General features: G+C 43.1%; 1 protein-coding gene and 1 non-coding gene across 3 annotated transcripts; both read left to right on the top strand.

Moving 5' to 3' along the window:
• The first annotated feature begins 10796 nt into the window (after window positions 1-10796).
• Window positions 10797-10903, top strand: LOC127760879 (small nucleolar RNA R71). The gene has a single exon (XR_008015156.1). It is a non-coding gene; the product is annotated as a small nucleolar RNA R71 (small nucleolar RNA).
• A 5274-nt stretch (window positions 10904-16177) lies between these two features.
• LOC127760522 (protein DETOXIFICATION 12-like) lies at window positions 16178-24189 on the top strand. Of its 2 annotated transcripts, XM_052284805.1 has the most exons (8): window positions 16178-16571; window positions 19870-20414; window positions 22020-22106; window positions 22186-22242; window positions 22335-22573; window positions 22865-23070; window positions 23684-23785; window positions 23928-24189. In XM_052284805.1, exons 1-7 carry the CDS (start codon window positions 16254-16256, stop codon window positions 23738-23740), a joined length of 1509 nt encoding a protein of 502 aa, XP_052140765.1. In that variant the 5' UTR covers window positions 16178-16253; the 3' UTR covers window positions 23741-23785; window positions 23928-24189. The 2 variants fall into 2 exon arrangements, with proteins under 2 accessions (XP_052140765.1, XP_052140764.1); XM_052284804.1 differs by having other exon boundaries at window positions 16179-16571; window positions 23684-24189.
• The last annotated feature ends 469 nt before the right edge of the window (window positions 24190-24658 follow it).

The raw sequence follows: 24658 nt of genomic DNA, 5'->3' as shown, positions 1-24658 counted from the left end.
CTCCCGCAAATCTTGCCGGCGCCATTGATGGCGGCCGGACCTCCCGGCCTGTTTCCTTCCTCTCCCGGCCGCCCTCTCCCCCTTCCAACCCTATTTAAACCCTCCCCGCGCCTCCCTCGCCTGTTTCCACCCCTTGCCGCACCGTCTCCTCGCCGGCATCGAGCTCGCGCCGTCGCCCTCTCTCTACTCCATCGTCGACGACCTTCGGCCGGCTCTCTCCGCTCGCCGAGACCGTTTCCCGCCCCGGCGTCGCCTCCTCCGGCTTTGCCGCACCATCGCCGTCCCCGTCCACCCTCTCGTCGAGCTCGCTGACCGCCGAAGCGCCGCCGTCCCTGTCGACCCGAGCCGTGCCGCCGCCTTCCTCCGCTCCGGCCGCCTTTTTCGTCATCGCCGTCGACCTAGGGTGAGCTGTGGACCGCTGCCTCGTTTCCCCCTTTCCCTCCCCTCTCTCGGCCGCCACTCCGCCGTGCCTATGGCCGCCGCCGGCGACCATAGGGGCGCGGGCGCGCCGCCTCCCGCCGGCCGTGCCGACGTGGCTGCCTTCGGGCGCGCCAAGCGGCTGCCGCATGGGGCCTGGCCGTCAGCCACCCGCGCCCTCGGGTGCGGCTGACGCGTGGGGCCCACGGTGCCGGCCGGTGTGAGCCCGGGAGCGCCCGGTCCACCGTGGACCGAGAGGCTGCCGCGTGGGCCCCACTCCCGTGGACCCAGTCCGCGCGCCCTCTCCCCTCGGCTGACGCAATAAACCATTTTTAAATTAAAATTTAAATGAAGAAATTCGTAAATATTCATTTAAAGAGCATATAAACTTCAAATGGCCATAACTTGGCCATTTGAACTCGGAATTGGACCGTTCAAGTCTCTAATTTTCCCTTAAGAAGTCAAGAACCCATTTTTGTGCTTTGTTCCTGCTTGTTATATGGAGTTTATTAGAGTAAAAGCCTTTTTCCTTTCCGTTGGTCGTGTAGACGCTGCAGCTTCGGAAGATCCGCTCTACGTGGAGGTTGAAGCCGATGTTTGGGAAAGCAAGCAAGGCAAGTCACATCATCCTTGAACATATTGAATCCCAGTTTATAAAATTATTTTGATTTAAATTATTGCATTATCGCTTTATTTAAATTCCCGCGTTATCACTGTTTTATTTAGCCATGCCTTTTTTACCTTTGTTATGACCTTATTATTATTGTTATTGTTATTATTACCTTGTTCACCCTAGAATAAACAAAACCCCAACTAGTGGATACTCTATTCATGGTACCACTAGTATGAATTTAGGTAGATGCTTCGCTGCTTAATTAGGCAACATTAGGTGGCTTTACAACTCTAGACTTTGGGAATATTCATGTCACCTGGACACTATGGAATGGTTGGATTATTGTGGAATTGGATTCACACCTCCCCCTCTATTCAAAATCCTCAAAATGGTTTTAGGCCGGGCTTGGGGTGCATGGTTTTGATAGTAGCACCTCGGCCATATAAGGACCGGTCTTCGGGCCTCTGTTGCAAAGCACTACCGTACTTCCACATGTCTTGTGGGTAAGGCTTAGTTTGTGGCTCAGTCTGGTTATAAACAAAAGTACACGGATGGAGATGGACGAAGTCGGGGGTCGATGGACATCTCTAGGGCAAATGAAGGCTACACGAGCTGCGGCCCGGTTGTCGAGATGTCATGGCACAGGGCTGGTATCCTGCTGCTAGGGGCTCAGTCCTGCCTACCTGTCCCGGAGGTTCCGGCCGTAGGTGGGGTTGGGTCGGTACTCTTGTCTATGGCTAGGATGGGTTGGAAACTATGTCACGTCTTCCGTCCGTATACCGTGGTGGTATGTGGCACGTGGTTACACGTGAGGAAGATGTGTCTTGTGGGTAAAGATGTACACCTCTGATCAGAGTATAATCTATTCGAATAGCCGCGCCCTCGGTTATGGGCAAGCCGAGCAATGTACCCAAGTTAGTGTTTTAATTCTTAAAACCTGCTTAACAACTAAAATGTGGAATGGTTGGCCTGGGTTGGCTTGGGACGAGCTGGGACCCAGGGTCAGGTTGCCAGTTCGGTCCAAATCATCGTAGGCCTTGGGTTAAGGCAGGTTCGTGTGGGTTCACGGCCTTGATTAATAATATTGCATAGCTATAGGATCGTTTTTACAAAGTAGCTTTGAGCAACTAAGTGACTTTTAACGCTGTTTACTGCAAACCCTAACCCCCTATATTATGGCTCCCTTGTACTCCCTTGCATTTATTCTGCACTTATGGGTGTGTCTTGTTGAGTACGGTGGTTGTACTCAGTCTTGCTCAATTTTTTCCAAACCCAAAAGAGGAGTTCCTGGAAGATGAAGGCTTTGGTGTCTAGCTCGTGCCTGCCGTCAAGCGCCTGTGGTCGTCGCCCTAGTCTTCCGCTGTTTTTCGTTTGTCTTCATGTGTGCTGGGCCTTCGCCGCCCATGTAATAAATTAACTAGTTACGCTTCCGCTTGTTAAACTCTGTATTGTATCAACTTTTGGTGTACCTTGCCTCCTGGGACAAGGAATAATACACGCACGTACGGAACGCCCGTCGGGTTATTTTCGGTCGTGACAGCACGTCAGAGGCTGGGATATCTCCCCCACACTTATTCAAAAACTGAATTTTATTAAACATGAAACAAAACAAACTTTGGCAAACATTGGGGTTAACACCAATGAGCCACATTATTCATAGTAAGTGCTTACATGATTGGAAAAATAAAACCAAGCACCTACTACTATTTTATTCATGGGAAAGGAAGTATCTAATTAGCATAATACTTATTTTCCTTTCCCATTTCTACGAATGCACGCTTGATCTTAGCCTCGCACAAACCGCGACTAAGGGTATCGAAATTATTTCTAATTTCAGCAAGCTCTACCCCTAGCTCCGCGTTGTGATCCCTAAGCTCTATGTTCTCCTTGCGGAGTTTCTTCACTTGCGCAGCGAGCTTATGGATTGAGGGCTCCGGCGACTTCACCTCATCTTCTTGATATTGGCCGGGAGTCCTTACTATTGGAGGGGGTGTCAAATGACGCTTCACCTTCATAGGTGGAGGGCTACGGGATTCCGCTGCCCCCTCCTTCTCCGATGCTGTCAACGGCCGGAGTAAACCCTTGCCATACCCACCGCCGGGAGTTTGCACTCCCTGGATGCGGAATCGCTCCTCCTTTGGAGTGGATGGAGTAGCGGTGGTTGTAACATACTTATGGAGCACCTCATCCCCTGCTTTGGTGAACAGGGTACCCACATAGTGCTCGGCGGGAGGCGGCGCGGCCTTCCCGTCATCTTGGAAAAGGCGTCGCGCCTTCAACAAGCCGAGTACTCCCGTTGTCGGCCGTCACGCAAGCGAATCCCCCCGAATTTTCGTCCTTGTGACATGGCGAGGGGAGAGGGATCGCACTACCGAACGGGGGGCCGAACGGGGCCGAGAGGGGTTTGGCCGAACCAGGGAGCTCGCCGACGGGCTCTAGATTTGCAGTGGAGCCCGGCACAGCTGCGAGGGGTTGAGCCCATATAGCATTTACCCCTTCCATCGTGTATTCTTCCATCGGAATCAATTGATTTGCCGGCGTCGACTCTCCAGTGAGATTGTAAGTGGAATTGGAAGAAGAGCCAATAAATGGGATCAGTGATTTGCCTGCCATTGGTGAATTGGAGGTGATGGAGCAAGGTAATTGGGTTGAGATGGAGAGGAGGTTTGCAAAGTGGGAAGGAGGAGGAAGAATAGGTGCTCTGGTTGGATGCGACTGATTCACCTCCGAAAGCGCATCACAACGGACTATAGACAAGCGGGAGAGATTGCTATTCGAAAATGGGGCCGAACGAGCACCGCGCTGGTTCGGCCGAACCCTGGTGGGTCCGGCAGGCCTCCACTTTTCTTCCTAGGCCCACTAATTCCTAAGCTAAGCGCAGAAATGACAACAATACAGGGTATTAAGCATGCACTAGATGAGATCATCATGGTTCATAATCGATTAATTCAATAACATCCACTTCTTCATCTAAAGTTTCATTTGGTTCAAGGAAAATCTTTAAGCGTTGACCGTTTACCTTAAATATGTTGCCTGAGTCATCGCGGAGTGTGATTGCCCCGTGCAAAGAGGTGTCGATGACGTCGAACGGTCCTTCCCATTTACTACGTAGTTTTCTGTGGCCAAAAAGCTTAACCCTAGAGTTGAACATTAGCACTTTGTCTCCTGGCTTAAATTTCTTGATTTTTATCCTTTTGTCATGCCAGCGCCTCGTCCTTTCTTTGTATATCTTTGTGTTGTGATAAGCCTTCTCTCTCCATTATTCAAGTTCAGCGATTTGCATTTTTCTCCATTCTCCTGCCCCCTCAAAGTCCATGTTCCAGTTTCTGATGGCCTAGTATGCTCTGTGCTCAAGTTCCATGGGTAGTCGACATGACTTCCCATAGACTATCTGATATGGGGACATTCCAATGGGTGTCTTGTAGGCTGTCCGGTATGCCCACAGTGCGTCCGGCAATCTATCCTTCCATCCTGTTCCCATTTTGTTGACCGTCTTTTGCAGAATATTCTTGATTTGTTTGTTTGATGTTTCTGCTTGACCACTGGTCTGTCGATGGTAAGGAGTGGCTACATTGTGTTTGGCTCCCATCTCTCGTAGGAGGTCTCGGAAGGTTTTGTCAATGAAGTGAGAACCTCCGTCACTTATGACCATTCTGGGTACCAAACCTTGGGAAGATGATTTCTGTGAACATCTTCTTGGCATGCCTTGCATCCGCGGCGCTGCACGGCATAGCCTCAACCCATTTGGAGACATAGTCGACTGCCACCAGAATGTACTCGCAGTTGCATGACTTAGGGAAAGGTCCCATAAAGTCTATACCCTAAACATCGAATATCTTGACTTGCAGATTATTTGTAAGGGGCATTGCATCTCAAGCAAGTGATTCCTCCTTGCTTTTGGCAGCTTGTGCATCTTCTGACGAATTCTTTTGAGTCTTCGTACATTGTAGGCCAGAAGAAACCACTTTGCCAATTCTTGGCTTGGGTGCGGAATGCACCGTAATGGCCACTATAGGGTGAGGCGTGGCATCGTTCTATGATCTTAAGTACTTCATCAGTTGGCACACATCTTCGTAGTAAGCCGTCGGAGCAGACCCGATATAGGTATGGCTCATCCCATATATGACGGCGATTTTCATACTTCAGTTTTTGTTGATTTTCCCCTGGTGGTATGTACTTGGATACCATGTAGTTTACTATGTTGGCATACCACGGGTTGGAGTCACGAACCATTATCAGCATATCGTCTCTCAAGAAATCATTTATTGGTTGTTCCTGCATGTCAGTGATCTGCAGCCTGGACAAATGATCTGCTATAGAATTTTCTACTCCCTTTTTATCCTTTATTTCTAAGTCAAATTCTTGGAGCAGCAAAATCCATCTTAAGAGACGCGGTTTAGCATCTTTCTTAGTGAGCAGGTATTTTAAAGCAGCATGATCAGTATAAATTATCACCTTGGCTCCCGCTAAGTATGACCTAAACTTATCGATAGCAAAAACGACCGCGAGCAGCTCTTTTTCGGTAGTTGCATAATTCAACTGTGCTCCGGTTAGAGTTTTGCTAGCGTAACAGATTGCATGATGTTTTTTATCCTTGGTTTGGCCCAAGACCGCACCAACAGCGAAATCGCTTGCATCACACATGATCTCAAAAGACAGAGTCCAATCAGGAGGTTGAATGATTGGAGTGGAGACGAGTGCCTTTTTGAGAATTTCAAAAGATTTTAGGCACGCGTCATTGAACTCAAAGGGCGCATCCTTGGCTAGCAAATTGGTCAGAGGCCTGGCGATTGTAGAAAAGTCCTTGATGAACCTTCTATAAAAGCCGGCATGTCCCAAGAAGCTGTGGATTCCTTTGATGTTCACAGGAGGAGGAAGCTGATCTATAACATCAATTTTAGCCCGATCAACTTCGATTCCTCGTTCGAACACTCGATGCCCAAGAACTATCCCTTCACAGACCATGAAATGGCACTTTTCCCAATTAAGCACCAGGTCCTTTTCTTGGCATCGTTGTAAGACTTTGTCTAAATTCTGTAGACAATGACCGAAAGTCTTTCGATAGACCGAGAAGTCATTCATGAAGACTTCCATGATGTCTTCGATCATGTCCGAGAAAATAGACATCATACATCTTTGGAAAGATGCAGGAGCGTTGCACAGTCCGAAAGACATCCTACAGTATGCATAGGTGCCATATGGACATGTGAACGTAGTCTTACTTTGGTTCTCCGGATGGATAGGAATTTGATGATACCCCGAATACCCATCAAAGAAACAGAAAAAGGAATGATTTGCCAGCCGTTCCAACATTTCATCAACGAAGGGTAGCGGGAAATGATCCTTTTTTGTAGCCTTGTTAAGTTTCCTGTAATCGATGCACATTCTCCATCCGTTACGGTTCGTTGCGGGATTAGTTCATTTTGAGCATTTGCAACGGCCGTCATTCCTCCCTTCTTTGGCACGACCTGAACTGGGCTAACCCACTCGCTGTATGGTATGAGATAAATAATCCTGGCATGCAGGAGTTTCAACACTTCCTTCTTTACAACTTCTCACATTGCATTATTGAGCCATCGTTGAGGTTCCCTAGAGGGAGTACTCTTGGGGTCAATAGGAATACGATGGGTGCAAAGCGCGGGATTAATCCCCCTGTGGTCTTGAAGTGAGTAGCCAAGAACAGAACGATGCTTTTCCAACACGGTGAGAAGATGTTGAGTCTCGTCTTCAGAGAGCTTGTCACTGATTATGACAGGGGCCACTCTGTCATTGTGTAGGAAAGCATATCATAGGCCTGGAGGTAGAGGTTTAAGCTCAAGCGGAGGTCGAGGTGACGGTTCCATGATTGGCAGGTCGAGAGTCTCACCGGGATCCACTTACTCTTTGATGAAATAGGGGACCTCATCTTCTAGAAGGGCCTCGGGAGACTCGTGAGGGGGAACTGCAATAACCTCTTCCATTGACTCAATTTCTAGGAGAGGGTCGGTCAAGGCGATCCTTGCCCGTAAGAATGGAATTGAAAATTCAGTCTCTCCCAGTGTTATTTTGAGGCTATCTAATCGGGGTGTGTTGATGAGAAGTTGCTCAATTGGCAGCCCGATTAGGATGTCAAAATCTTGGATTTCAAAGGCATGGAAATCCAAGATCGCCTCCCTATCTTCAAAGCAGACAAGCACATCTTGCACAATCCCAAATCCTTCGATGATATTTCCGCTTGGATGTTTGAAGAATTTGTTTGTCGGGGTCACTGTCTTATGGCTTAAATAAGCGAATGCAAAAGACTCTGAAACGAGATTGGCCCCGACAGTTAGACTGTAGAGAATACCGACGTCATTCCCTTCCAGATGGCAAGGAATGATTCGGGGAGCGGTATTTATTCGAATTACTTCGGATGAAAGCTCTGCCTCCCTTAACCATTCATCACTCATTATGAATGTTAACTCCCGGACAGTTTCTCGTAGGAACCCGAGTTCCATAGGACCTGGAGGTGACAAAGGAACGGGTGGTTTCCTCTTGCTAAAATAGTTCAGGTTATTGCCGTAGTCTTCATCAAAGCCGTCCCTGAACAGGATTGCGGCACGATCCGGAGTCTGAATTTCTTCATTCTCGACGGACGGCTGCTCAGGAACCTTCTCATCAACCGAGCTAATAGAAGTGGATGGTTCAGCAAGTAGCTCGATCGTTAGAGGTTCCTCTATCTTGGACACGGATACCTCCGACTGGGGTTCATTGGAGTGCGTCATGAAGGAAGTATTTTCTAGAATGCGATCCAAAATTGTTCTTCCTTCTGACGGCGTTTTGTGCATGAACGATCCTCTAGCGGTTATGTCCAGATAGAATGCAGACTCCTTATCCAAACCCGTATGGAAATGTTGGAGAAGCACATACTCGGGTAAGGACAGGGTTGGTCTGGATTGCACTAAATTAGTGAATCTAGACCAGGCTACACCAATTGATTCGTTTTTGATCTGCTTAAAACTGAGAATTTCTACTCGAAGGGCAGTAATACGAGTAACTGGAAAGAAGGCAAGACAGAATCTGTCTCGCAACTTCTCCCAACTACCGTTTACACATCCAACGGTAGAGGTGTACCATTGCTTTGCTCTCTCTTGAAGAGAGAACGGGAACAATTTCCACCGCACAGTTTCTTGCCTCATGCCACGAATCTTAAGGCATGAGCAGACTTGTTCAAAGTCTCGTAGATGATGGTAGGGATTTTCTAGATCAAAGCCAAAAAAAGGATTTTCCCGAACCATACTGATTAGTTCGGGATGAATTCATAGCCATTTGTATAAATGGGCTCTGATGAAGGAGGTGGCTCATAGAATTCGCCCCGAGGAGCAGACAGCTCAAAAAGCGGTTGCTCCATGGTCGAGAAGAGTTTGACAGGAATACTTCTCTAGATAGCAGGGGTAGAGATAGAATAAAAAAGCAAAAAGGATACGAGGATGAACAAGGTTCGGAAATGATCAGCAACCGTTCCCCGGCAACGGCGCCAGAAATGCTTGTTGGTATTTATTACGGTCACAGATAAAATCCGCAAGCGCAAGAATATACCAATGTAGCACTTCCCCTATGGTGTATTCCAAGGGTATCGAATCCAAGGGAACGTGTGTGGTCAGATCTTCCTCCGGTTCATCCAACGAGACTAAGCAAATGATAGGCTAGGATAGAGAGGATTTACTAGTGAGAAACAGTGTCTAGGGAAAGCTTAACTTTAATCCTAATGCAATACTTCAGGCACTGGCAACCCGCTGTTTCCAGATACCGCTCTACTACGTACCCGGACAGGGAGGACTTAAGTAATTTTGAGGGCTGTCACCACCTCTACACCCACCTCAAACGTACTGTGGGATACGCAGCAATTACTGGATAACAATTACCTAAACACCACGTCTAAGCAATTACTATCTACTTTAGTGTTTATAACTCACCAAAACAATCACTATATTTAAGTTGATTATAGTGAACAATAATCCCGTATGCTATTTAGGAACTAACCAAGAGGTAATTCTCACAAAATAAATCTAAATTACTCAAGAAGAATATTGTATTGAATTCAGAGAAATAAACAGAATAAAACAAATAGGAGAAGATTACCGACAACTCCGGAATTCTTCTGACTTCTTCTACTATACTCTCTTCCTATTCTAGTATACAATATAGTACAATAGAGCCTCTTATAATTCAGCTCAAGCTTGGAGGTGTGTGTTGAAGTGAGTGAGATGATGTCCTTATATAGGGGTAGGTATGACGGTTGGCGAAGGGGAAATGTCTGATGTTCCCCGCAACCGCCATCAGGGAGTGATTTCGGACGTCCATGCCAAAACCTGGGATCAACGGTGATCACCAGGGTTCGGCCGAACCTGGGCCAGGGCCCCCCTGGCCTGGCTCATCCTCTGATCCTCCTCTATCCATTCTTCGGTGTTTTGGGCTGATTCTCTGGTGTTTCTACGAAGTTCACAACCCATCCTTGTATGGATACATATTTCTCCTCACTTTAGTCTAGATTTCCTCCCAACATCGGGGTTTATCACCTGCATACAAATATACACCAACACTATGGAATATGTGAGAATAAGCACCTATCACTATGTTGGATGTTTTATTATCCGAACTTTATACAGGTGTTGGCGGTATAGAATCGACATTTAACAGCCGCCAACATGGAGTATCACGTTGCTGCATTGCTCCGTCAGCTTGACCACCTCCGTTGTTGTGAGCGGTCTCTTGTTGTTGAGTATGTCCTTGAGATAATGGGAGTATGTTGGCACTTACATAGCGTCCAACAATGGCACGTTGATGTGGCTCTTCTGGATTACTTCAACAAAACGAGCGAACTGCTCGTCCACTGATGGTTTCCTACTCCGTTGGGGAAACGACAGCAACCGTGTGTCGCAGTGCTCCTGCGGCATGGTCTTCTCTGGCTGAACCTCTTTGTCAGCCGAGTCACTAGATGGCGCTTCTTTTGATATCCCATTAGTTCCTGCAGGGTTAGGATATGGCGGATCACGAGTGGACTTACCTCCCCTTGTCGTGATCGCCTTAACATTTTCAACGGAGGAGTCAGGTTGCCCCGGAATCCTCCCAGTTTCATTTGTAGAGACCAAGGATGCTAACTGAGCTAGCTGGGTCTCTATCATTTTATTGAAGCTCAGCTGGTTTTGGAAAGCAGAAGCGAAGCCATCTAACTTAACATTTATATTATCTAGGATCTTGTCATTGGCAGCAAGCTTTTTGCTTAGCACATCAGTGGTTTTAGCTTGCGCAAAAACGAGATCCTTCAAGGAGGGCTGGTTAGAAAAGTTACTATTATTGTTACCTCCTTGATAATATGGGCGTGGTTGGTTCCACCCCTGACCTCCTTGTGGACGGTACGCGTTGTTGCCCATGTACATCGCCTCCTCACGGGTTTCCGGGCAGTCATTCCTAGAGTGACCCGTTCCGCCGCAGACCTCACACGTAATGTGCGAGTCCAAGGCCTTGACGGTGCCTTGTGGCCTTTTGTTGTGGTCATCCAATCGCTTCATGAGGAGGTCTAGCTTGGCAGCAAGCAAATCCGTCTCCTTGATGGTATGCATGCCTCGCTGACGGGTTTGGAGTCGTTCCACGCTCCAACCCATGTTGGAGACCATCTTCTCTATTAGATCAACGGCTCCTTGAACCTTTTTTAGAGAAGAAAGCTCCTCCAGCTGCCGCGTCCAGGTGATCGCGGGACACCAGGGTGAGTCCATTGTAAAAGTTCTGCAGGATCAGCTAGTCGTCCATCCCATGATGAGGACAGGCGGCCACGTACTCCTGCAATCGTTCCCAGGCTTCCGGAATAGACTCGTCCCTTGTCTGCTGAAAACTTCAAATCCTTCCACGAAGGGCATTGGTTTTGCCCATCGGGAAGAATTTCGAGAGGAATGCCATAGAGCATTTGTCCCAGGTATTGACAGCAGCACGGTTGGCATCGAACCACTGCTTCGCTCTCCCGAGAAGGGAGAACGGAAACAGCCGCAGCCTGACGGCGTCGGGATTGATGCCCTTGATGGTGTACATGCTACAGATCTCCAGGAACTGTTGCAGATGAGCATCGGCATCCTCATTAGGCTTGCCATAGAACGGGCTAGCCTGCGCCATCGTGATGAGGCTAGACTTCAAGTCGAAATACACGTCTCCCATGTTGATCTGCGGCCCAATGGCCACATTGTCAGCAGAGGGAGCAGCGAACTCGTGGAGAGTCTTGTTAGCCATAGTCTTGAAGGTCGGTGGCGCTGGTACGGCTGGTTTCTCTGTCGGTAGATTTTTTGCAGAGCAGCGACTTGCGGCATGACGCTTCGGAAGAAAGCTTCTAGATTTTCTTTGAAGTTTTTCGGCAAGTTGAAACCAGTCATGCACTACCCTGTTTTCACAACAAAAGTGAAAACAACCAAGGTTAGCCTGCAAAGGAAAATGATTATACAGAGATAAATATAAAGTATTAGTTCAGGTAATCTCCATTATGAATCTTCCCCGGCAACGGCGCCAGAAATGCTTGTTGGTATTTTCTTAACGACATTACTAGAAATATAATTCCCAGCAATGGCGCAGAAATACCCATGGAATATTATGGTTACAGAGTTTATCCGCAAGCGCACGGATATACCATTGTAGCATTTCACCGAGAGTATTCCAAGGGTATCGTATTTATTTTATCCCGTGGGAAGATCATGTAGAGAGAACTAGACTAATAATTTATATATTACTTGTGATAATCATATTCTAAGCAAGGGTTAAGATAATCCAAGGGTAGAGTGACACACAAGTATTAGCTGCTCATTCTCATAATATATTATCTAAGCTAAGTGGGAAGAAAAGAGAGAAAATATATTCCTATACTTCTAATATACATAGTATACATACATTCCAGTTATCCGATATACTAGGTAATACCCTCTATCCGATGCCCTCCTGGTACTTCGAGAAGCCACCCCTGACTACCGAGTTCCTTACGACAGTCCGTCATGACCATACAACTGGGGCTAAATACGGAGGAATGCCCTCCCTAGGGAATTAACTTAGGATTATATACAGGCGCGGAGGAATACCCGTACTATGCTGTCACCATCAGCGGCCCACCTCTCATCCGTAGCATACAACCCCAAATAATGATATCCCGTAATCTAGACACCACGCCTAAACTACCAGATACTACTCTAATATCATTGTCATGACATAGAGTAATTGCATATGCAAACATTATACCCGCACCAAAGCATCTCCCAGATAAGCTAGCAGTATATTCAGTATAACATGAACATAATGTAAAGTAGGTATTCATATACTCGGAAAGTATTTCAATACCATAAATGTATAAAGAAGAATATTCTAATAATAGTACAAAGCTTACAAAAGAGGAAAGGAAAGCTACTAGAGCCATACCCGAACTCTTCCGAAGGCTTCCGGACTCCTGATTTCTACTCTATTCCTATTCCACTAACTTAAGAACATTAAACTAACTTGAGAGAATATGGAGAGTTCTTGCTTGAGGTGTGTGTGTGAAGTGAAGTGAGTGAGCTCCTTTTATAGGCAGGTATGACGGTTGTAACTACTGTGAAATGTCTGAAGTAACCCGCAACCGCCATCAGGAGAAGATCTGGAGCGTCCCTACCAAACTCCACATCCAACGGTGGAGAGGGAGGTTCGGCCGAACCAGGGGCCGGCCCAACCAGCCCACAATTTGGCTGGTGGCCTCCCGGACTTCTCTTCTCCGCAGTCTTTTGAATTTTGGCCCAATCTGAGTTTCTGGCCCATTCATACATAAGTCTGTTCCTCGACATCGTCTGATTAATTTATCGTCTGAGTTGATGTCGATTCTCCTTCACTTTATGATTATTCTTTGCAAAAGGTTAGTAAACCTAATACTAGTGAAATATTATTATTCTGACATACATACATACATACATACATACATACATACATATATATATATATATATATGCATTGTAAGCATCATTAGTTCTCCTCTATTTTGGTAATATTGACGGTCGAAACTGATCGATAACGACCGTCAACAAACATTAGTATATATTTTTCAAGAACAAGTAACAAATTTTATCTGTGATTTTTATTCTAATGGATGCAGAGGTGAGAAACTCCCTGTTCAAAGAACCAGTCCTGCATGACGCTAATAAGGTTGGTGTGAACTTTAGGAAGCAAAAGCTATTGCAAATGGTAGAATAAAATAATGCCCCAGGAGAGCCAGAAGTGGTGATAGTTGAAGATGCTGAAGTGGTGATTGAGCCTGTGCCAAAAAAGAAGTGCACTGGCAACAAGGGATTCACTATCCCTCCAGGAGTTGAAGTCATTCATATACCCTCCACCCCTCAGGCATAATAATAATAGGATAAATTGTCCACATCTCAATAATTTTAGGATATTGCCCCTAATGAATGTGCACCAATATCATAACTAGTGTGAGTGGCCACTTCCATTTCAATAATTTATTGTGCTATGTATCTTCTTCCTTTGAGATATCAATCTAATTTTCTTCCATTTCAAATCTACTTTTCAGCCTAACTTGCAATGATTACTGTAATTCATAACTAAGAGATCAACGCATTGAGCTGTCTTTGCTTCATGTAGATGAAAGATGTTTGATGATTTGTATTTTTTTCCAGGGATGATGGCTTGTATTAGTAGTGACTGATGCAGACTTTACTAGCTAAATGTGTTTTCATCCTCAACCTTAAAGTTTAATGTGTTGTGATAATGATTTTGACAAGCAAGCTTGGGATGCGTTCGATTCCCCTGATTGGGAACTCATTCCCTCCACACGGAAAACAGAGCGGTCCATTAGTGCGTGATTAATTAAGTATTAGCTATTTTTTTAAAAAAAATAGATCAATCTGATTTTTTAAAATAACTTTCGTATAGAAACTTTTTATTAAAAAACACATCGTTTAGTAGTTTGAAAAGCAGCCTTGGTAGTTTTCTTGATAACTTTTGTTGCTACCTGTACCTGTGGTGACCACTGACCAGCCTTCGTGAGGAACTCCCAAGTATTTAAGCTGTTAATGAACAAGAAAGGCATTATTGAAAATCTATAAGTTTCTTTTTTCAATAAATTTTCAAAGAAACTCGTATATTTATTTTCACTAATTGTCACTCTACTTAGTTCCACTGGTTATTTGTAAGTAACAATTGATAGTGCAATGCATATGAGTAAATCATGTGTACATGTATTCCTTTGTGACTTATATTTGCTTCCATATTATAGGCTATTCCTTTGTGACTTATATTTGTTTCCATATCATAGACATAGTATGATATGCGCACGAGGCATAAATTACCATTCATAGATGAGAGTTGTGTGCGTGGTTTAGCTTAGGCATGTTACGGTGGTTGTGTTTTGCTTGCATACTTGAAATTTACGAACTAACGTAACTTAAACGAATTTTGATTGATTATGTATTTTCTTCAATAATGTTGACGTGTCTTACACGTGCATGCTCACTAGTGAAAATAAATATACGAGTTTTCTTTTTTTAAAAAAAAAGGACAGCAGAAGTACAGCAACAGGGACTCTGTACCGCACGGCAGTATTGCTCATCGATCTGCATCAACTCCGGACTCGGACTGTGTCACAATTGCCGTTAGATCATTTGTCTCGGAAGTCGTAACTCCGAGCCTCCGGGCATAATAGCACATGGCACCTACTGTACTGAACGCGTGGTTTATTAAAAAAAAAAAGGAATAGGTGACCATTGACCAGCGACCATGCAGCTACCACAACCACACCCTCTTGTTAGTATTAAACTGTTGATCTATAAATAAAAACAAAGAAAAATGTAGCTTCTTCGTTGACGCATGTACTATAGCTGTGTTCGGTTTCACGGGATACGAACTAATCCCTCCCGCACATAAAGCGGAGCGATCTATTAATACGTGATTAATTAAGTATGAGCTATTTTAAAAAAAATAAATTAATTTGATTTTTTAAGCAACTTTCGTATAGAATTTTATTTTAAAAAACACACCGTTTAGCAGTTTGAAAAGCGTGCGTGTAAGAGAGATGGGTTGGGAAAAGAGGGTGCCGAACACACCCTATGGGTAGTTTGGATACATAGACTAAACTTTAGGGTCTGGTTAGATCGCACCCAAAATTTTACATCATGTCACATCGAACGTTTGAACACTTGCATGAAGTATTAAATATATGCTAGAAAATAACTAATGGCACATATTGCGACTAATTTGCGAAACAAATCTTTTAAGTCTAATTGCTCCATAATTTGACAATGTGATGCTATGGTAAACATGTGCTAATGACGGATTATTTAGGCTTAATAAATTCGTCTCGTGGTTTACTGACAGATTCTATAATTAGTTTTTTCTATTAGTGCACGAACACCCCCATACGATACCCTATATAATACCTGATGTGATACGCCAACACTTTACACCCCTGATCTAAACACCCCCCTTAGTCCCTGTCACATCAGATGTTTGGACACTAATTTAGAGTATTAAACATAGACTAGTTAAAAAACTAATTACACATATGGAAGCTAATTTGCGAGACGAATCTATTAAGTCTAATTAATCCATGATTATCGCATATTTACTGTAGAACTACATTGTCAAATAATGGACTAATTAGTCTTAATAGATTTGTCTCGTAAATTAACCTCCATCTATTTAATTAGTTTTATAATTAGTCTATGTTTAATACTTATGTTTAGTTCACGCTAAAATTGAAAGTTTGGTTGAAATTAGAACGATGTGATGAAAAAGTTGGAAGTTTATGTGTGCAGAAAAGTTTTGATGTGATGGAAAAGTTAAAAGTTTGAAGAAAAAGTTTGGAACTAAACTCGGCCTTAAATTAGTGTCAAACTTCTCTTGTATGGCTTTGTTTAATTCCAAACTTTTTCTTCAAACTTTCAACTTTTTATCACATCAAAACTTTTTTACACACCTAAACTTCCTACTACTTTTAACCCTGTCAAGTGTCGACTGGACAAGAGAAAACCTACCCCCTACGCCGCTAGCTACACCCGAGCCTATGGCGGCCAAGGAAAAAGGATATACTAGTAGTAGTAATAAAATAGTAGTATTTAAACACTGCAAGCATCTTCACACGGGAAACACGACGAGAACTGGTTCGTTTCGGCCACCATTATTCCACATCATTTCCACGGCCCCTATTGTCCGCTTGCTCTCGCGTCGCTCCCGTCCCGTGCCGTGCGCTGCGGCCGCCATGGGCTCCTCCGACTCCCAGGCGCCGCTGCTGCTCCCGAGGGGGAGCCACCGCAAGGAGGAGGAGGAGGAGGAATACGCGGCGGCGGGGAAGGTGCGGGGCTGCTGCGGCGGCGATGGGGAAGGAGGGTGGTGGCGGGAGGCGACTGCGGAGGCCGGGAGGCTGGCGTCGCTGGCCGCGCCGATGATCGCGGTCGCGCTGCTGCAGCTGATGATGCAGCTCATCTCCACCGTCATGGTGGGGCACCTCGGCGAGGTCGCTCTCGCCGGCGCCGCTATCGCCAACTCCCTCACCAACGTCTCCGGCTTCAGCGTCCTCGTGAGTACCCTTTTCCCTTCGATCATCTTTTTTTACCCTTCTGTGCGTGAGACCACGCCTTCTAGGGATAGAATGGGATTCACTTCGTGCCCTATGGCTGTGGCCGTGTGGTGGTTGGCATCTCGCGCAGCCGCCAGCGAGGTGCTTGTGGAAATGCCCCGCACGACAATCCGCCATGTGGTTTTGCACCGCTGGTCAAATACTCGAAACATACTAATCAACGCACCAAAAGTTGCTAGAACGCGAGCTGGATCAGTAATTGCGTACGCGAATCCAAATCCATGTGCTCTTTTCTCAAATGGTCGACTCACCTTCGTAGCACTGATTTGTGTTAATTGCTGTTTTGGGTTTTGATTATTGGAGCTGACTGTTTTCACTTTACGATGCTACTCCTACTTGACTATATGCTATTCTCAGTTCCTCACATATGAGGCTAAGGATTTGGAAGCTTCAGTTCAGGTTCACCGTGCGCATTGGAAAGGCTTTTCTGTCTTTCCAAACATTTCGTCGTTGTATATTGATTATAAGCTAAGCGCCAGCTCTTTGATTTGAGATTGCTTCCATATGCATGTTTCGTCCTTTAGGTTGTGGACCAGTGCTTCATCTTTCGTATAACAATGAAATATGGTACCCGACTACCGTGCCGTGGCCGTGTATGTGCTTAGGGCTCTAGGACACCCTTTACGGAATAATTAATTATTTGCCACTCTTATGGATGGTGATAAAATGTCCCACTCTTTACTGCAGTAATCAAGTTCTTTTTTTTGGTTTTACATTATGTACTTCTGTTTGGCAATGTATTGTCCACAGCTTTGGAATAGTTGCATGCTATAGAAACAGAGTAAAGGATTGCGGACTTTGTAAATAAATGACAAATACACATCTATATTCCTTTAAAAGCCTCTAGTGGTGGCAGTGAATCTGCCCACCCCCACTATTGCTTTTGCAGTTTTTTACAAATTGTCCCCCTGATATTTTCTAATATTGTGGAATAGTCCAACATTCAGTTCAAACAAGTGAATACCAGATAATCATAAAAGCAAACAAGTGATACTAAGATATTTGATAAACAAATATTTTTCTATGACATATTATGATTATTTTTCTTCTGCCCATAGCAAAGCTTGGGCATTTTGCTAGTTATTAATAATATACACAAATTCGAACATTTAGAGAAAATGGATGTCACCTTTAGTTATCTAAATGTACAACAAATTACACTTTTAACTTTTAAAATTTTCTACTCCTTTTGTTCCAAAATATAAGCACTTATGGAGTTTTTCACCGCGATTAAGGAGAGAGAGGTGAAATCAAATGACGGATTGTTGTGATTGGTTGAGATGAGGAGATAGATGGAGAATATTAAATGAGAGATGGCTGTAGTTGGTTGAGATGGGACTAGGTGCATAAGTTACTACATTTTGCGACAAAATTTAAATACCAGAAGTAGCTATATTTTGGGACGGAGGGGGGTTGTTAACAGCCATATCTTGTAAAAGTAGGTCAAAGCACACCTTAAAAGGGGCATAGCCAAGGGTCCCAACCTCTATATAGTGAAGACGAGACAAGCAATGGATTGAACATGGAGTGGACAAGTCACTTGTGTTTATTACTTCAGAAAAAAAAACTTTGTAGAGGTAGCATTACTCTTACATAAGAAGGCTTGAGTGATGTTAGGAGCTCGTCTAGTACAAAGGTTTGAGGCAATTGGACAAGCACTTCTAGGAAGACGATGTGACATGGAAGGATTCAATATTGGTGTTGACAATTGATGGTACTTGTTATGCAGACACCGAGATCCTCCTCCATGTCACAGCCTCACCGGTCACACTGTGTTTCTAGAAGTACTTGCTGAATTTCTTAAGGCTTTGGACTGAAGGAGCTCTGAGCATCGTGATCAGGAGCATCTTCTTCTACATTGGCTACCTCTAATGAGTTTCACCTATTGTAACTGCTGCTGAATATATAAGCACATATTGATTTAATTTATTCCATAAATAAATCATGACATTGCAAATTAAAACTAGCATCATCATATCATACGATCTACACATGTAAACTAGATAGTAGCGAATGCGTACCGAGGGTTCTAGAAGTTCAGCTACACAACATGAAGGACTCGTGGTACTAGGCATTGACGACGGCACGCAGCACCTGAGCGAAGAGGAAGGCGAGCCGTTGTGGATGAATAGCAAGCAGTCGCGTGAAGCGCTTCCCAAAATTGCCGCCTTCTCCCAGTGCAGGACATCAAAGGCGAAGGTTCCGGAGACCTGCTCTCCCGATCGTCGGTGCACACCGACGAGCGGGATGGAGTAGACTACGAGTGACAACGCAGAACTGAGGAGGAGACAAACCCTAGATTGATTTCGAGTGTGTTGCGAGGAGGCAACGGCTCGATTTATATAAAGATATCAGGACACCTGCACGATCTCCACACCACGTAACCGAACCGAATAAGTCGCGCGTAACTCATCCGGAGTCCACTCCTCTCCACGCACCGGATTATTCGGTGTGTTTCCAAAAATAAAACCGAAATTTGCAGCAAAGCAAAACTGCAAAAGGAAGCTGCATCTCGCCTGGCCAGGCGAGGCGAGCGAGCGCGCGCGTGTGTTCTTCTAGTTTTCTCCACCACACATGCCTCAAGTGGCTAGGAGAGCAACCTCCCTTGTAAGAAGGTCTCCCTCCTCTAGAATAGGCAAGGTGGTACTAAACTTCCCATGTATGCCATCCCATGAGGTGGGCTTTTGTGATTTTCCGAATAGTTAATCTTCATATGGGCCTTAGCCCACATACCAATTCCAACAATTGCCACTAGATGATGAGTTCGGCTACCTCCCATGAGTTTCCTCTGTCATAACCAACATGAATGAAATTTTCGCCACTTTCAATCTGTATTTTTTTTCTCAACTTCATTTTGACCCAATAGATAAATCAAATAGATGCTTTCAAAGTTGAGGGTGTATTTTGGACCTGTGCGACAGTTAGAAGTTCTAAAATGGACTTATTCCTATAAAAGAAAGAGCTCCCTTCTAGCTATTACTATAAATAGGCTGCATAGACCCTGAAATCGTTATACATGCCACGCTATATGTCGGCATGCTTTTCACACATAAATATTTTCTCCCAATTCACATGCCATGCAGTACATGGATGATCCGTTTGTACTCTTGCAAATTTAGCCTTCACTATCATTCTAGCTAGACTTTAATGTTATCTCTATGCTTTATCCTGATAGTTTGACTTTTGTTCTTCCTTGAAATATCTATATATTTTATTACTGATGCAGTTTTCCTTTTAGATGGGACTGGCATGTGGGCTGGAAACTATTTGCGGACAGGCTTATGGAGCAGAACAGTATCATAAGCTAGCTTTATATATGTACAGGTCCATAATTGTGCTTCTTGTTGTGAGTGTACCAATCGCCATCATATGGGTTTTCATCCCAGAGGTACTTCCTCTCATAGGTCAGCAACCAGAAATAGCAAGTGAAGCTGGGAAGTATGCATTGTGGCTAATCCCTGGTTTATTTGCCTTCACTGTTGCTCAATGCTTATCAAAGTTCCTCCAGACTCAAAGCCTAATATTTCCTATGGTTCTAAGCTCATCAATAACACTAGCACTCTTCATTCCTTTGTGTTGGTTCATGGTTTATAAAGTTGGGATGGGTAATGCTGGAGCTGCTTTATCAGTCAGTATCTGTGATTGGGTCGAAGTGACTGTTCTTGGTCTTTACATTGTTCTCTCACCTTCTTGTGAAAAAACTCGTGCTCCACTCACATGGGAAGCATTTAGTGGGATTGGAAGTTTCTTGAGGTTGGCTGTACCATCGGCCCTCATGATTTGGTAAGTACATGTTACTCCCCAATTTACAAAAAGATCATTTGAACAATGTAAGGTTTCAAGGATGCCTGAAGATCTTACTTAATTTTGCTATATCTTGGACACTAGAATATTTTCTTGATTACTCTTGTATGATTAATCGTTCTCTTTTCCTGCCATTTTGACATTGACATGGTCTGTAGAACACATATTTGAGGCATTGACAATCATTTTGCTCTAATGGAGTATTTGCAAATATTAGGAAACGTGCATTGATATGAACCACTTTTGATTGCAAATATACTAATATCATGTTTATGTTGGCTAGTTTGAATAGTTTTATCTATATCCATGGTCATATTTTTAAACATTGACCACACATGCTCTTTGATTATTAGGGATGGAATTCCCAGCTAATAGTTACTTCTATTCTCTTATAGAGCTAAATTTCACAATTAGAAGAAATGATGTGCAGTACAAAAAACCTTCAATCTAGTTTGGCATCTTTTCGATATAAACTTGTAAAATCTGTAAAATTTGGTTCGAAATACAATCTTAGACATTTTGTACTTGTGACGGCTTTGTAAAGCTCAAAGCCTTCAACACTACATTAGATTGAATGCTGTGAAACATCATATACATGCTAATGGTTTTGCCAACAAATAAGGAGAGCCTTGTGGAGGAAAGTGGAAAAATGCAATGGAGCCACAATAAACAAAAAGGTGTGCAAAGAAGACCACCCATTCTTTAAGCATGCATGCAAAAGAGGACAAAACAACAATACCTTGAGAATTCTCAACACCTTTTAGGACCTTGAATTTTCCACAATACAGGAATCATTTGGTTATGAAATCTTAGGTTCCTTTTTTGTGACTGCCTTCCTGTTGATATTCTCAATGCTTACAATTTCCCCCAAGGCCAAAATTTTTTCGTTCTATATAGATTAATTACTCCTTGTTCAAGTGTTAGGGATAGATTGTTGATCTTGTTATGCTACTAAGTTTAATACAAGCAGGACTACTACTCCATTGCAAATAATTATCCTTACAATTTTGAAGAGTTTAACAAAAAAAAAAACATGTCACCTTTACAGTTGTAAATAGACTTTGTTTCCTCCCTTTCTTTTAGTAATGGTAATATCGTAGATGACATAAAAGGTCAAGTAAACATTAAAGTATCTGTTCACATATATTTACCATGCACGCATGATATGACTCATTTCAATAATGAAGTTTTGTCTGTTTAGCTTTCTCTCCACTTTTAAATTAATACGTGATTTTAGGCTACTGTCTGTTTAGCATGAAAGCAATATTTAGTACGAAGAGGGAAAACTTTGGCCAATGAATGCGTTCCATTGGGACAATCAGGAACAAAATGTGTACAAGAAATGGAGGGCAATTGAAAACATACACATTCATCGATTTAAACCGTAGCGCACATTGCTCAAAATATCAATTGACTCTATGTCTCCTGCCCTCTTATTCTAAATTGGTAGGCCTCTCCATATATAATGTGAAGTTAAATCATGAATTTCTTTTACAGTATAATTAAAAGTAATATTACATATGTTAAGCTTCAAACTGCATAACTTTCTTCCCCAGAATTTAATTTAGCCTCACATGTCAACAGCCTCGAATGGTGGTCTTATGAGCTGCTTGTTCTGCTTTCTGGGATCCTACCAAATCCAGCACTTGAAACTTCTGTGCTTTCTATATGGTATGCATTACATGCAATGAATAATAGATTCTTCCATTTTTCTGTTATAATGTTTAACAAATAAATATATCTGGAACAGCATTTCTACTGTTGTGTTGGTGTACAATCTCCCTCATGGTATTGGAACAGCTGCAAGGTGGGACCACTCATTTTTCATCATGCTTAATTAACATCTTTTTTTGTACCCGTCAGATGTTTAACCTAATACATGTTATATTCATGTGGCAGTGTCCGTGTCTCAAATGAACTAGGTGCAGGGAATCCAGAAGGTGCCCGCTTGGTAGTAGGGGTTGCTTTATCTGTTATACTTTGTTCAGCAGTCCTAGTGAGTGTAACACTTCTAGCGTTGCGTCATTTCATCGGAATTGCTTTCAGCAATGAGGAAGAAGTCATAAATTATGTAACAAGAATGGTACCTGTTCTTTCCATCTCAGTTATTACAGACAGCCTTCAGGGTGTCCTCTCAGGTATCAAATTTACCTCTAAAGGCAAAATTTTATTGCCAGTTTCATCATATAAAGACAGGTTTTGGTTTGAATATTTGTGTTTGTTGTAATTCATATGCATTATCCAAAACCAATATTTCTGTTAGACATAATAATGCAATATGATTGATGGGTGATTGTTAGGAGTGATCAACATTGTCAATCAGTCCATTTGATATCAGTGCTTGTTACTCATAAAAAAAAAAATTGAACATTAGAGATTCTTTGCAATGCTAATGCAACTGTCTTACTTAATATTTCAATTTTCACCAGGTGTTTCCAGGGGCTGTGGATGGCAGCATCTAGGGGCCTATGTTAACCTAGGTGCATTCTATCTTGTCGGAGTTCCTGTTGCTCTCTTTTTTGGGTTTGCAATGCATCTAGGAGGAATGGGTTTTTGGATGGGCATGGTAGCTGGTGGAGCGACACAGGTCACTCTTCTATCTATCATTACTGCAATGACAAACTGGGGAAAGATGGTAGGTTCCTTTTTTCCATTTCTTCTCCATAAAGTTTTATCAGTACAGGCTGTCTCTAAACCGTAATGCCTCAAAATTTGGATAACAATACTAACAGATTCTTGTGAGTGATTTGGGATATTAGAAACCATGCAGAAAAAGTAAAGTGAGCCTGATACCAAGCTCAATTCAATCCGGTTTGGAATGTTAAACTTTTAATATAGTCTGCAGTCAAATGAAGTAAAAAAAAAAAAAAAGCAGTTGCCAGTTGTTACGGTTTTAACATGGTAGTCAGTTTTGGAGGTTTTATGTTGTACCACCATACAAAAGAAGCTTAAGAAATACCCAAAGTGTGTTAACTTTACTTGTGTAAATCTATTTCAAAAGAGTTTAATGTACCAAAATGCACAAAGGGTCCTACTTAGCTAAAAACTACATCGAGGGACATTATCAATGTTTCCTTGTCTTGGTATATTGCAATGGTCTATGAACAAACAATTTTCCACGTTTCAGTCTACAAAACGAAGTCCTCTTGAAGTCATATACCTGATATATATAAAAAATTGATTTTGTTTTTTATACTATGTTCTGAACGTTTTACATTCTTATCTTTCTGTTGGTTATTTGCTTGCAGGCTGAAAAGGCTAGGGACAGAGTATTTGAGGAAAGGATTCCGACACAGTCAGTCTAACCACATTGACTAAGTTTTGTTGGATTCAATCTTCAAATTTTTCCTGTACGGTACATGTTCTTTTTTTTTTCTTGAGGATTAGTAACAGAATGGCAAATGAATCCTGTAGCATCTTAGCTCGAAGAATTAGTCAAGTCCCAGGAAGACTTGAAAGATGTGATGTTACATCTTTTTTACTTCTCTGTAGGAAAGCATATATAATCTTTGTGTTGAACAAGGAGCAAAGTATACTGGAAAACAAACATCTGATTGCAGCGCAAACATCCTCCAGGGTTGGAACCATACGGTTTGGAAAAAATATAAAATCGATATAAACAAAAGAAACGCATATTGGCTTAAGTCATGATTGTTTTGGCATCACTAGTACCTGCTGTTTGTATATCATTCGTAAATTGTTGTAAGGTGTAGACAATCCACTTGTAAATGTAAGTGCTGCCATGTTAAGTGAAGCCTCTATGTCCTGATGTCCATCATGTTCTTGCAAGTACACCAAAATAAGCTCTTGCACAATCCAAACAAATAAAAAATGCGCATCGTATATACTTCCCCAAACAAATAAAAAAAATGCACAATCCAATACTTACCTCTTCATATCTGATTTTATGAAGGCTTACGAAGCCATGTCTGCAACAAGCAAGACGTGACTTACATCAACATGGCTTTAGTAGTGCTTGTTTCTCATACAAACTTTGATATTATTCGTTGTTCCTCATACAAAATTTTGAACATTGTGGAGATTCTTTCCGATGCTAATGCAACTGCCTTGTTTAATACTTGCATTTTCATCAGGTGTTTCTAGGGGCTTTGGATGGGAACGTTTAGGGACCAAAGTTAACTTTGGGCCCAAGTTCCTGATGATCTCCTTGTCCGAGGATGATTTATTATGACTTAAAATTGCGAAACATGTTAAACCAACAA

This window comes from Oryza glaberrima, chromosome 1 (genome assembly GCF_000147395.1).
Source record: "Oryza glaberrima chromosome 1, OglaRS2, whole genome shotgun sequence".
NCBI classification, from domain to species: Eukaryota; Viridiplantae; Streptophyta; class Magnoliopsida; order Poales; family Poaceae; genus Oryza; species Oryza glaberrima.
Note: the sequence above shows the minus strand (reverse complement) of the source record. Positions and strands in the feature narration are given on the sequence as shown.

Excerpts from the sequence above, each read along its gene's own strand:
- LOC127760522 (XM_052284805.1), top strand. The coding sequence starts at position 16,254 with ATGGGCTCCTCCGACTCCCAGGCGCCGCTGCTGCTCCCGAGGGGGAGC. Across the intron at positions 16,572-19,869 it reads TCTCCGGCTTCAGCGTCCTC|ATGGGACTGGCATGTGGGCT; the intron begins GTGAGTACCCTT and ends TTTTCCTTTTAG. Across the intron at positions 22,107-22,185 it reads ACTTCTGTGCTTTCTATATG|CATTTCTACTGTTGTGTTGG; the intron begins GTATGCATTACA and ends TATCTGGAACAG.